At 46.1% G+C, this 14,441-nt stretch overlaps 1 protein-coding gene across 8 annotated transcripts in view; it reads left to right on the forward strand.

Moving 5' to 3' along the window:
• Positions 1-5,582, forward strand: part of BRCA1 (BRCA1 DNA repair associated) — a 71,622-nt gene extending 66,040 nt beyond the window's left edge. For all 8 annotated transcript variants that reach the window (XM_044938912.2, XM_025280062.3, XM_025280069.2 and 5 more), the window contains 4 exons: positions 1,148-1,202; positions 2,742-2,815; positions 3,430-3,490; positions 4,367-5,582. In XM_044938912.2, the coding sequence (XP_044794847.2) occupies positions 1,148-1,202; positions 2,742-2,815; positions 3,430-3,490; positions 4,367-4,491 (315 nt within the window). In that variant the 3' untranslated portion in view covers positions 4,492-5,582. The remainder of the gene's footprint in view (positions 1-1,147; positions 1,203-2,741; positions 2,816-3,429; positions 3,491-4,366) is intronic.
• The last annotated feature ends 8,859 nt before the right edge of the window (positions 5,583-14,441 follow it).

Below are 14,441 nucleotides of genomic sequence, written 5' to 3' on the forward strand. Positions count from 1 at the left end.
GGAAAGAAGGTGGGTCAGGAGAGAATACAGGCTACCAAAATCGTATGTATCCAGCCAATTGGCACAATTTCGACTTTTTCTTTAAAATGATACCTAATTCCTTCCCTAAGAACCTGTGCCAAAGCATGTGTAAGAATTTGCTTGTCTGGAAAGAGTCGCTACCAGCCACATGAAGCTGTTTACATTGTGATTAACTAAAATTAAATAAAATAGGAAGTTCAGTTCCTCAATCATCCTGATCACATTTCAAGTGCTTGTTAGCTACAGGTAACTCATTAAAGCAAATATAGAACATTTCCACCATCACAGAAAGTTCTTTTGTACAGTCTGTCGAGTACTGTGAGTAGAAGAGGTACCTGCAAGTTACAGTGTGATCTGTCTCCTGAAATTTATGCAGTCAGCTTAGCGGAGAGAGGCAGAATCAGGCTTCACTGTCAGATTAAAGACAACTTGGGTTGCCTGAAGGAACAATGGCCATTCGAAGAGCAGTGTGAAGGCAGGAACAGATGTTCTGGGACTAGAAGAAAAGGAGCATGTACACATAAAATAAGTATAAACCTCTTTGGCAATTAGGGTCAGGGTTCGTACTGATTTATCAAGTCCGGATAGATATCAAACTTCAGATGATAACTTGAATCTTTTGCCATCCAAGCCTTTTCTTAAATATAAAGGAGGACCAGTTTTTTTCTTCTCATCTTACAAGAAGTATATAGTTTACCTGCACAGGTCAGGGGAGAGCCTGAACCTGACTGGTAGCAAGGTGGGATGCTCAGCCCTTGAACGACAATGAATGACTGTCTGTAGAGTAAATACATATAGCACTTAAATTCTTAGAAAATCCATCAGTGTTGTGGACACTGGGCTGATTATCTCTGGAAAATAGCAGCAGAAATTATCAGGTGTTAAAGAAAAGGAAAAGTTCTTACTTTTCAGAGTCTCTATATTGCTTTGGGGGGGAAGTTGCCCTCCATGGCATGTGGGATTTTAGTTCCCCAACCAGGGACCAAACCCTTGCCCGCTGTTTTGGAAGTGCCATCATAACCACTGGACCACCAGGTTAAGTCCTCTATATTGCTTTTTATAAAATCTGTATCTTTTACAATGAATGTTTCTTTCTCTCCACCCCTCTGTCCCTCTTTTCTCCCAGATCTTCAAGGGCCTAGAAATCTGTTGCTATGGACCTTTTACCAATATGCCCACAGGTAAGAGAACTGCTGAATCCAGCACCAACCTTTCCGCTACATCATCACGTTATGGGGGTTCCCTCAGGTGGATGAGATATTCTAGAGGTTATTCTCTTTCTCTACCACCCATCAGACAAAACTGCACCTAAATAGCCTATGGCAGGGAACTAGCCCAGTGCCCCTTCTCAAGAGCTAGAAGGCAGTGAAGAGTTAGCACACAGTATGCTCTGTGCTCAGTGGGATAGAGCTGCTTTTACTGCCCTTTGGTCTAAGAAAGGGGGAAATAATAAGTTAGGGAGAAGATACCTTTTAGGCTTATAAATGTCAAGAAAGAATTCTGCTCCTCCTAAACCATCTTTATTTGAAACAGACAAAAGCACAGCAGCTGCCTAAGCCCTGTGGGCCTGGGGCCCCACTCAGGCCCAGAGCAGAGGAAGACTCTTGATGAACATTTTCTAATTAAATTCGATACTGAATGTAATGTTATGTTGAGAAGTGCTGTGGAGCTCAGCTCTGGAATTGTGCAGCACTGAGGTCCTGAGGTGTGTATAGATTTGGTTCGTTCTTTTCCAAACAGAGGCTACCGTCTGGCTACCCCGCTTTGCCTCTGTACCCACTTCTGTCCCAGATATCAGGTCCTCCTACTCCCCCAAGGACCAGATGAGCAGAACCTGGCAAAGTAATTTTGCTTTTGTCTTTATTGTTTACTGATTGGATTTTTATGAAATTTCCAAGTGCCACTCAGAGCTTTCTCAGTGTTTCTGTACTTTGATATAATGAGAACCGGGGTCTCTAGCAGCTGTCATTTTGGAGGTGAGTTAATGGACCTCAGTGTACTCAGCCAAACAAGAAGGAGCATCTCAGCAATCCCTAGAAATGGACTGACTGATGGCAAAGAGAACTTGAAGCTGCCTGGAAGCCACCCAGCAGTCAGTTCTGCTGATTTTCCAGGTCCAAGTGGCATATCTCTATGATCTCTTCTGATTTTTCTTCCCCCAAGTGATTTGATTCCAGCTCTGTAGACAGCCTTTCCCCACCCATGTGCTGAGTCTCTGTCCAGAGTGACTTGTATTTTTTTCTTGACTGAATGAATTATCTTCCCGTCTCTTGACATTTACAGTAATTACCACCAAGCATGGTGCTCTCAGTGGTTTTGATTATCAATTACCAACACAGAATTAAGCAAGGAAGGAGGGATGGCGGGTGGGTATTTTTTCACAGTATCTTAGCCAGTAATTTAGCAAATGAGTGGAAATTAGATCTTCGGTTGTTTTTTTTTATCTTCCGAAGAGTTTCATTTGAGAGACTTTGACCTTATCTACCAAGTGGCCTTATGGGTACTGATAAGCAAAGTAGGTAGCATATCAGTGGCAAATTGACTTACTTTGTAGAATTAGAATTTGTAGTTTAAGGCTTTTCTGTCCGTTTGGAGTGGCAAAACACGGACTCTCCCACTGAGTTGTTTTCCTGTAAGCCTTCATCCAGAGGAGGATGGGGTAGAGAGCTCAGGTAAATGTAGATTACTGTGGTGATTTTGAGTCTAAATGTCCTGTTTAGATCAACTAGAGTGGATGGTGCAGCTGTGTGGGGCTTCTGTGGTGAAGGAGCCCTCATCATTCACCCCAGGCCAGGTAAGTGTTTGGTGCCCTATCAGGAAGGACATAGTATCCTGTCCTGAGATTGAGCAAGACAGAACCCATGAGTCCCTAGGAACCCCCCAATGTACCCTCAGGTGCCTCACCTCACCCTGACCCTTCTCTGACCTTGTACCTGTGCCAGAAGACTCTATCTCTAAGGGATAAGTGAGAACCTAAGAGCTCCAGGTATTTAGCACACCTAGGGGATACTCTTTGCCTCTGTGGCATGTGTGCTCAGTTGCTCAGTTGGATGCAACTCTGCGACCTCATGGACTGTAGCCCGCCAGGCTCCTCTGTCCAAGAGATTTTCCAGGCAAGAGTGCTAGACTGGGTTGCCATTTCTTCCTCCAGGGGATCTTCCCAACCCAGGGATCAAACATGGGTCTCCTGCATGTCCTGCATTGGCAAGTGAATTCATTACCACCGAGCCACCTGGGAAGCCCTCTTTCCCTCTGACCCTGCTTTTTTACCATGTGCCCTTCTCCCTCATTTGTGTGGTCGTCTTCAGAGTATAGTCTGCTTCAGCAAACCATTGAGAAGTGGTGAAGTGACTGTCGCAAAAGTCCTGTTCTGACACCCTCAATGCTTTTTCCTTCCTGGGGGTGCAGGGTACTCACCCAGTTGTGGTCGTACAGCCGGATGCCTGGACAGAGGATGCTGGCTTCCATGGTGAGTCTCTGTAAGCCTTCATCCTGAGGAGTCTGGGGTAGAAGGTCCAGGTTAAGTGTGCAGATTACTGTGGTGATTTTAGGTTTAAATGTCCTATTTGTATCAACTGGGTGGAGGGTGCACCTGTGAGGGCTTCCAGAAGGCCATAGGCTTGTACCTGCGTCCTATGGGGCGGGATGCATTTTATTCACTACAGATTACCCAGTGCTTGATTAACACGGTTCTCAGCACACTTTACGTTATGTGCTCAATAAATATTTGTTGCATGAATGAATGAATGGCTGAGATGTCCTTTCAAAACATGTTTATTGTTTATTTTGTATTTTAAAAGTAGTGCCTGAATTGTTTCCCCGGGGGGGGAGGGTTAAATATGAAAATTCATCACATAAAATATAAAGGAGCACAAACACAATAAAATAATACCAGTAAGCCCAAGATCGTCCACTTGGAGAGGATCACCAGAAAGTTCTTCTAGGCCTCTGTGTGTGTGTGTGTGTCTGTGTATACACAGGTATGTTTTATACAGATGTGATCATGCTTATCAACTGTTTTGCTTTTTCACTTAAGATATTGCAAACATGTTTCCACATCATTAAATTGCAATGCTGTTTTGCTCTTTCTGTTGATTTTTCCTTTAACAGATTGGAGCTCATGTTAATAAAGTTGCTAGAGGCTGTAGGCTTTTACCAGTAGTCACTCCTGAGCTTCAGAGTAAGGTTCTATTAATATATCCTGAAGCATTGCTGAGGATCCGTGATTTTGCTCCTGCTGGAGGAGCTCTACAAACTCATCCAACCAGTTGCCCCGAGTAGATTTAGAGTCTCATCTGGGAAATGTGAACTGATACTAATCTGTGCTTGTGTTCTTTGTCCCCAGTGATCGGGCAGATGTGTGAAGCACCTGTGGTAACCCGAGAGTGGGTACTGGACAGTGTGGCCCTCTACCAGTGCCAGGAGCTGGACACCTATCTGGTCCCCCAGGTCGCCCAGAGCTGCTGCTGATTCCAGCCAGCCGTGTTTATTAGAGATAGGGCCTGTCTCTGCAGGACCCCAAGAATGAGCTTAAGAAATGGTCTTTTTCCAGGTCTAAGAGGCGCCTCTTCAGTACTTCCACAGCCCTGATTACTAAATATTTTATGTACATCAGCCTGAAAAGAACTTCTGACTCTGCAAGGGTCACTTAAAGATTTTCTGCCTCAGGTCTCCCTTTGAAATTTGCCATGAGCACAAAATTGTAGTAATTTTTCACCTGAAAAGAATTTAAAATAATTTAAACCCCACCAATTTAACAGGATGCTGATTCATTATTTATCAGCGGTATTCTCCGTCCGAGGGTGAGCTGGAGGCACAGAGTGGCTGGCCTCAGGAGAATAGCTGGTTTCCCCAAATTTGTTTCTCAAAAACCTTGTGTTCTTAAAGGCCAAAAGTCAGATCCTTCAATGGAAGGTGAGTGCTTGGGGATCTATGACATGACTTAAAATCAGAACAGTCCGAGGGCAGCTCTCAAGTGTTGGAATGGAGCATTAGGGAGTGAATCCAGAGGCAGGTAATGGATATAATATAAAATTTGAGGGTTATTTAGAAGAGAGGGGAGTCATACTGGTCCTAATCTCCTATAGTCTGGGCCATAGTTGTTGGATTTCTAAAGAATTTCTCAGCACTAATGTGCTCTAAAACAGAATCTTTTCAAGAACTGGTGTCCAAAGAGAGTCTTCTAACTCCCCATTAGTAATAAATAAAATGTTTATTGTAGCTCTGATATGTGACCCATTCCTCTTGAAATGTAAGATCTCTGATATGAATATTTCATGTCCATAAGATGACAGATCCCACCACGAAAGGAGCTTTTTGCTTTCCTTGAGGTAATTTTTTTGCTTCCTATTGCTGAACTGTACAGATTCATAAATAATTTTGTTTGCTGAAGGAAGAGAAAGTGTTTCATAAACTCATGATCCAGGACTGTTTATAACTGTTGGAAGGACTATGTCTTCCTTACTCCCCCAGTGTGTGGGGCAGTAAAGACTTGATTATACAATATGTTTTGTAAATGTTGTATTTTCACCTGCAAATAAACTTGGTAGCAAACACTTCCACCAAGTCTGATGGCTCACTTGCACACTTGCTCAGAGCTTTTTCTCACTGTACGTTCATCTCCTCTGTTGTTGTTGTTTAGTTGCTAAGTCATGGGTCCAACTCTTTGCCACCCCATGGACTGTAGCCCATCAGGCTCCTCTGTCCATGGGATTTCCCAGGCAAGAATACTGGAGTGGGTTGCCATTTCTTTCTCCAGGGGATCTTCCCAACCCAGTGATCCAACCCAAGTCTCCTGCATTGGCAGATGGATTCTTTATCACTGAGCCACCAGGGAAGCCCCTCTCATCTGTTAAATGGTGGTAATAATAGTACCTACCTCCTAGGATTATCAAGGGGACTTCAAAATCTTATTGTACTTGTTTTGTGTTGCTGCCATAACAAATTGTCACTAATCTAGTGGCTTAAAACTACACCATTTATTATCTTACAGTTCCTTAGGTCAGAAGTCCAAGACAACTCAGCTGGTTTCTTTGTTTCAGGTTTCACAGGACTGTGTTTCTTCCCAGAGGCTCTGGGAATTAATGTTTCCAAGTTCATTTCATGTTGTCCAGATTGTTCCTTGCAGTCTTATGACTGGGATATCTGTTCTTTGCTGGCTGTCAGCCAGAGGTCATCCTTAGCTTCTAGAGGTCACCCACATTCCAAACTCATGGCCTCTTACCTACATCTTCAGAAGCCAGCATTGCCTGCTCAAATTGTCTCACTTACGGGATCTCTCTGACTCCTGCTTCTACCTCATAACTCCTGCCAGACAAATTTCTGTTTCTGGTAGGAGTGTACCCACCAGGTAATCCAGGGTGCTCTCCCTATCTTGAGGTCCATAATTAGAGTTTCAAAGTCCCTTCACAGCAGCACCTAGCTTAGTGCTTGATTGAATAACCCCTGGGGCCAGAAATCCAGGGAGGACATCTTTAGAATTCTGACAACCCCTCCTATTTAACATGCTTAATCCACTGATAACTGTATCATCTTTTCTTGGTCTTTTCTCTGTTCAGAAATTAGCATCCTTTTTGACACAAAGAGAGGGAAATCCTTGCATAATTCAGTACTGCCTTATTTGTAAGGAAGGCAGATAGGTGAGGGAGAAACTAGAGAAAATGGAACTACCTGCCATTATTATATTTTTATCTCATTTAGTCCTTTTATTTATTTATTTTTTGTTTTGCTGAGTCTTCAGTGCTGTGCGTGAGCTTTCTCTAGTTGCAGTGAGCGGGACTCCTCTTGGTTGTGGTGCATGGGCCCCAGAGCAAAGCCTCAGTCGTTGTGGCATATGGGCTTTATTGGCCCTGTGGCATATGGAATCTTCCCACACCAGGGATCCAACCATGTACCCTGCTTCACCAGGTGGATTCTTAACCACTGGACCACCAGGGAAATCCCTCATTTAGTCTTCATCACAGCTCTGTGAGGTGGGTATTTGTCACCTCATTTGAAGACCAGGAGCTAGAAATTCAAGATTTTACTCAGAGTTTGCACAGCTAGTAAGTGACAACGCAAAGATCTGAACCCACACCCTTTCCATCCCACCATTCAGCTTTTCACCTGCATCTGTCACTGACCGTGGGTCAGAAAGCAGCGATTCAGGTCAAGGGAATTTGGGGAGAGGTGTGAATTATAAGAGGAATTAGTGCACTTTGGCTTTTTTTTTTTTTTGGCCACGCCATATGGCATGTGGGATCTTGTCGCCCACCAGGGAATTAAACCTATGCCCCCTCTATTGGACTGCCAGAGGAGTCCCTCTCTGGTTTCTTTTATGGTCTGTAGTGGGAGGCAGTAGAAAATTCCTACATCCTGATGGCAGCTGTCCTTGGAAAGCAGCCCTAGGCAAGGGGATTTACATGACTGGATCCTAGCTTCCTCACTTAGGGTTGTTTATCTTTCAGTTGTCCAGATCAGTCCAGTTCAGCCTCACCCACTGCGCAGCCTCTCTTGGGCCCAGGGCAGCTTCCTGTCTACCTGACAGAGAGTCCATAAAGGCAGGCAGGAAGCAAGTACTTCACAGTCTTCAGTCTGAAATGTCTCATTCCTGTGACAAGCCATGGCTTACTGGACCCTGAGAGTAAGCTAGGCCTCATCCTCCTTCCCCTATCATTGATGGGTTAATAGAAAAAGTGACATCTGTGTAGTATATCGTGCCTTCCCAGGAATCCTGGGTGAAAGCAGACTAAGAAGTTTTCTGTAATTGTTTCTTAAGATGTCCCAACAAATATCCACCCAATCTCTTTTCCCTGCTCTGCCTAACCTCTCCCAGAAGTCAGCTTCTGGGCCTGGCCTCATGATGCTTGGCAGAGCTTAAGAATCTTATCTGACGATGGAGTAAAGCTACTTGCTTTTTTGACCTCTGGCTTTAAGGTATCCTCCCACTTTTCCATCCCACAATCTTCAGCCCTTTCTGGGCATAGCAGCCTTTGGGGAATGATTTCCTGTACTGCCTTTTATCTCATTTCATGAAATGAACTTCTGCAAAGAAGCTGGAAGGGAAGGAGAAGAGGAGGGATTATCATTCAGGCACAGGGAGAGAGGCCTAGAGAAGAGCTCATAGATTATCTCCCTCCTAAAAAATGCAACCAGAATCATCCACAAAGTATCGGCTCAAAAACATTCAGGGGAAGAAAGGAATCAGTGTTGGGGAGGTTGGAGCGGAAGGAGCCAAGGTGCCCAGAATGTATCCTGTGAAGGCTGCAAGGAGCAGATAAGAGCAGCCCCAGAGGCAGGGAGCACAGGGAGCAGGGGAGGGTGAGGCGGGAACTGCAGATCCACCTATAGAACCCAAGAGAGAGAGTGGGGCTCTCTGGCCAGGAATGGGGGAGCTAGCTGTGAAATGGCTAAGCCCGGGAACCCTGTACCAAACTCCAAACTCCTTCAACAGCCTATAAATCTGCCCCTAACAAGGAGGAAATTAAATGAATCTGGGCAAATAGAAAAGGAGAACTGGAGACAGCCAGCTGCTGTGGAGAGCAGGGATCAGGGAGGTGCAGGAGGAGGATTCCGAAATGAGTCTCAGAGATCAGGAAAATCTTAAGTAATGGTTTGAGGGGCTGGAAGAAATGGAGAACAGGAGACTCCCTGCATGTTGTGGGAGCCAGCCAACCAGAGCTCAGGGACCTAGAATGAAAGGGCAGGTTAGCACAGTGATTCTCAAACCACAGTCCCCTGATGGGGAGTGAGAGGGGAGGCTGAGACAAAACCTGTTAGCTATGCAGATTCCAGGGCCTCACTCTAGACCTAGTGAATCAGAAACTGGGGGAAGAGCCCAGCAGTCTGAGATTCTGAAGCAAGTTCAGGTTTGAGAACCACTGGCTTAGTGGAAGGGGCTGCTAATTGGTATAAAATGTCACCCATGGTCTATTCTTTTGTCTCCAGGAGAAGTAGGTCTTAGGCCCCTTAAGGAAAACTAAGGTTCCTGGGGTCGTGAGTGGATCTATCTACAGAGCTGGCTCCAGTTGACTCCAGAATGGCTCTTTAAACAAATATGAAGCAAAGGACAAAGATTAAATTATATTAGCAACCTAGGAGCCGAAGAGCCAGGCTGCTTAAAACAACAGCTTGAGGTTTAGGAGGTTTTATTAATATTTAAATTGCAGTGAAACCACAGCTGCAGCCTTTGACTCCAGCATAGAGATATGCAAATGTGGCATTGCAACAAAAGGCAATTTCAGACAACCCTCCAGGTAATGAGAACAAATACAACAAATGATTTTATAATTTATCTTTATTGACTGACGGAAATCAAGCCCTTACGCAGTGAGAGGTAGCCACCAGCGGGCTCTGAAGGGAGAAGAGAAAGCTAGCCTGGAAGGAGAAAGGCAGGGAAGCCTCTAATGACAGGAAAGGCCCAAGGATGGCAAAACCAGAGGCCAATGGGAAGAAGAAGACTCAATTAAAAAGAGAAATGGAAACCCAGTCCTGGGTTCTGGGGACCATCTGATCTTGCCAGCTCTCAGGAGCAACAGTAATAATCACAAGGGACTTCCCTGGTGGTTCAGTGGTTATGAACCTGCCTTGCAATGCAGGGGTCAATCCCTGGTCTGGGAACTGAGATTCCCAACATACCATGGAACAGCTAAACCTGTGTGCCACAAATGAACCGGAGCCACAACTAGAGAATGAGCAATAAAGGTCCTGCATGCTGCAACTAAGGCCCAAGGCAGCCAAATAAATAATCATAATCATAAGTGACTGATCATTTGCAGCACTCCTACAAAGTGCCAGGCTCTATTCCCAACTTAAAAATGACATTTTGAGAGGTCAAGCAGCCTGCCCAAGTTCACACTACAGAAGGAGGTGGCAAAGGTTTGATTCAAACAAAGATTTGTGTAAGGCTAAATTGTGCTGGGAACCAGTCCTAGGAGATGATAACAAGGTTAATGATTGAGGGGTGACTATGTGCCGGTTCTATGGTGGACTCTTATGTGCTAGGCTTGTGGAAGAGTGGAGGAAAGATCCATTCCTGGCCTTCTAATTGCTTACTATTCAATGGGTGGAGCAAGGAAGCCACTGAGTACCTTTGCAGAATTGTATCTTCTGGGGGGACTTGCCTGGTGTTCGAGTGGTTAAGAATCTACCTTCTAATGCGGAGAATGCATATTCGATCTCTAGGCGAGGAACTAAAGTCCCACGTGCTGTGGGGCAACTAAGCCCGCGCACCACAACCAAAGAAGCCAACGTGCTCTAGAGCCCATGCTCCACAAGGAAGACCCAGCACAGCCAGGGGAAAAAAAAGAATAGCGTTTTCTGGTTCAGAAGTCCTTTGGGGGCTGTGTGGTGGGCTCTGCCTGCTGCGGGGCACCTCACATCTCCACATTATGAAGGCTGGCAAACAGGAACTTTGAGACCTAGTTTCAGAGACCCAGAATGATAAGGCCATTTGGCATGCAATCTTAGTGCAATGATTCTCAAACCAAGCCATGAGCCCCTGATGGGGAATGGGGGTGGGCGGAAACTGCATTCTCTAGGAACTTGTTAGATAGCAAATTCCATGGACTCACTTCAGACCCACTGAATCAGAAACACCATGAGGAAAGCAATAATTCCAAAACAAGCTCGAGGGATTTACCTGATGGTCCAGTGGCTAAGACTATGCACTCCCAATGCAGGGTACCCAGATTCTATCCCTGGTCAGGGAGCTAGATCCTACATGCTGCAATTAAAGATGGAAGATCCTGTGTGCCACAGCTAAGACCCAATGAAGCCAAACAAATAACTATTAAAAAACAAAAAGCTGCTCAAGTTTGAGAACCACTGGCTTAGTATTAGGGGCAAAACATCTCAAACTGACCCTTGGAGCTTGGATAGGATTTGGCTAAGTGGAAAGTCAGAAGATTCCAGAAGTCCCAGTTCACCCCTAACTGGCAGAATTGGGGGAAGGGTCCAGAAGAAAAGTTGGAAAGTCTTCTAAGGATGTATTTCTCTGACCTACCACGGCTCAGACTGTCCCTTCCAAGCTGAAGCCCATCCTCATCAATGCCTCACCTGCTGTTCTTTCAGGTATCCTAGCCACCATATATGGGGATTCACAGATTTCTGCTCACATTCTGTCTTGTCTTCAGTGTGTCCTGTTCTGTCATCTCTGCAGGCCCCAATATTGCCCATCCCACCTCCTCCACAGAGCCTTTCCCACTTCTTCCAGGCCAGAATCCCTCCCCAACCCCGCTGCCGTCCCCAAACATCCCAAAAGTTTTGCTTTATTTATGATACTTTCTAAGTTATTCTGTACATATTCTATGTTCTCTGTTTGACAAGAAGGTCTTTATGGGCAGGATTAGTATCATTTTATCTTTGTTATAACCTAGCTCTGTTCTTGGGGATACCTTGTTGGGTACCCAGTGAATATTTGCTGAATGAAGGGGTTGAAGGATAAATGAATAGACTCATTGAGTAAAGGCCTTATCCAACTGCTGGCCCCACCTGCAAGAAAACCAGCCACATTCTGCCACCGAGAGTGCTAATTTCTTTCAGTCCGTCCCACCCATTTTTCTAGCACCCAAATTCATTCTAGAAACAGTATGAGAGATCCAAATGTCCAAGAATCACTCTTCCTCTTCTAAGCGCACACCTACAGATTTCCTCCTTGATCTCATGAAGCCCACTGCTTTGTGATGAGTCAAACACCTACCTACCCAGACAAAGAAGGTGTTTCCCCACCCATGTGTCCTCCAGCAGGCCTTCCACAGACTGAATACTCGCAACAGATAAGCTGCTGTGCCACCATCACTGGAGAAATAACTAGGATGCTCACTATAATCTCCTTGCAAGTTTAAAGCACTGCCACAACCATTATTTCTCTCTCCTTGCGGGCTCCCTAGGAGATCAATAGGATAGAGATTGTGATCCTCACTTTATGGGTGATAAAACTGAGGTCCATGGGAATTCCCTGGTGATGCAGTGACTGGGACTTGGCGCTTGCACTGCTGAGGGCCAGGCACTTGCACTGCTTAGTCCCTGGCTGGGGAAACTAAGATCCTGCAAGCTGCACCACGCAGCAAAACAAAAACTGAAGTGTCCAGGGTCTGGTCAAAGGTCACCCAGTCAATTGATGGCACACCTAGAACTGACTAATCCAGGACTCCCTATTTATTAGAGCACAGATGAAAATACTCTCATTATGGTGTCTGAGCTATGTTTTGTCTGAGAGACAGTGTGTGGACTCCGGGTGAGTAGGGATACGGAAAGATAAAGTTTGTGACCCTGTAAAGCTTTTCCTCTGCAATCCTACAGCAGTTGGCACTGGTTAGTTCCAGAAGAGATTTTGTGGGGGTTTTTTTTGTTGTTTAAAACATCACCACATGTCCCAGATTGGGGTGGGGGCGGGAGGCAGGAATGAGGTGAATCCAAAGATAACAGACACAGGTAAGCAGATGTTTGCCATCTTCTCTTGAAAACAATCTCAAACCAAATGGCAGGAGAAACTCAAATGACTACTTATGTGGGTCTTCCCAGCTGTTAGGCTGTGGGACTCTGCAATAAACTAGTCCCAAGTGGAGAGAAAAATCTTCCCTTGGTGAAGCCTGGGGTCTGGTGAGGGGAGGTCTCTCCTGGAGGCAAAGGGCTTTGGGGGCTGTCTCAGGGCACTCTGCAGCTGCCAGGGTGAGAAGCCTTCTGGTGGGATCATTATCTAGCAAGCATACAGAGGCTGTGAAAGCCATGGAAACCGAGATTTGTGCTGGAGCCTCTGATTTCTAACCCAATGTCGGAAAAATTAAGGGAAAAATAATCTCTACAGGAATTCAAGAGGCCATTTCCTGGGACTTCCTTGATGGTCCAGGAGTTAAGAATCGGCCTTCGAATGCCAGGGAAGTAGGTTCAACTCCCAAATGGGGAACTCAGATCCCACATGCCCTAGGGCAAGTAAGCCCGTGGGCCTGACTCAGGGGTCAGGCCCTTTAATTAATTTAATTAATTAAAATTAAATTTTAATTAATTTAAAAAACAAGAGCCCTTTCCCTGAAGATGTGGTCCCAGGGCTGTGCTGGAGAAGACAGTGATAACCTCTTGCTTCCCACCAAAGCCTAATCTCTCTCCCCAGGATCCATCCTAAAGCGCAGGCTTTGTCTTCTCCGCACCCCCAGGCCAGCCCTGGGCTTTTCTCAGCCTCTAGCCCAACACCAACCTCCATTACTCCAACTCTTTGCTGAGGCCTCGGTAGCTTCCCTGTGCCTCTGGAGCCCGTGGGGTGTGGAGAGGGACAGAGGAGCATGACACCCTTGCCCAGAGAGGCGGTGGTTGCACTACACCGTGAATGCACTGCATGCCACGGAATTGTACACCTTAAAATGGATAGTTTCACCTTATGTGGGTTTCACTTTAATTAAAAAACAAGAACAGAGCTGCCCTGGCAGCTCTTTGGCGAGGAAAGAGAAGCTGGGCCTCTGGGAGGCTGTGAGGGTGGAGCCCCCTTGCCGGGAGTGGCAAAGAACGACAATGGGAAGGCCAGTCTGGGCCCACCCCCTCCTCCAGCAGGACCAGATGGGAACTGCGGCTGGGGAGAAAGGCCCAACTGGGGCAGTGCCGCCGCCGCCGCATACAGCACTCAGTGAAAGCGAGGAGGCCGCAGCCGCCGCTCATTTGCATCATAAGTGATTGGTTTTCCCTGCTCGTCCCTCATTAGGACACAATGGACAGTTGTTTGCTGGCGCAGCAGATCCATTTACTAAGGGAAAGAGGACACAGAGCAAGAGTGACTGATGGGCCATAGTAAGTTGGGGGGGAGGGGGGAGCCCGCCTCCCCTCCCCTGTCCCCTCTCCCCCCCACTGCAACTCCTGTTCTCACACAATGAGAAGGGACCCCAAGAGCAAGGCAACCCCCTCATTTTACAGATGAGGAGACTAAGATGCTAAGAGAGGATGAGACTTGCTAAAGTCAAACAGCGAGTTCATGGCAGAGCTGGGGCTTCTAGAATCTATAGTCTCACTTCTAAACTCTCATTTCAGGCTTCATTCCACTGGCCTGCCACACCTTTTCCATTCCCAGCTTGCCCCTCTACCTCTCTGTGGTCTCCTTCCTTCTGTTCCAGGCCTTGGATTTCATCAATTCTCTCTCCTGTGTCTCTCTAATCTATGTTCCCGCTCTCTCTGTATTTTTTCCTCCTGGTTTCTAGGCAGCTAGGATAATTACTAAACTTCTAATTAACCCCTGCCCTAACGAGGGTGGGTCTGGCAGGAGAGGCAGCAATTTTGAAACTGTCTTCGTGTGTTTAGGGGATTGTTGGGGTGTGGGAGGGCGGTTTATAAACCAGGCACTAGAACAGACACATGATACATGTTGCCTCATTCCATCCTTTCAGTTGTTGGAGGCAGTGATCTTACAGACAGGCTCAGAGAGGCTGGGGAAATTGCACAAGAGCACCCAGCTGCCAAAT

The sequence above is a fragment of the Bubalus bubalis genome, chromosome 3 (assembly GCF_019923935.1).
Source record: "Bubalus bubalis isolate 160015118507 breed Murrah chromosome 3, NDDB_SH_1, whole genome shotgun sequence".
Lineage (NCBI taxonomy): Eukaryota > Metazoa > Chordata > Mammalia > Artiodactyla > Bovidae > Bubalus > Bubalus bubalis.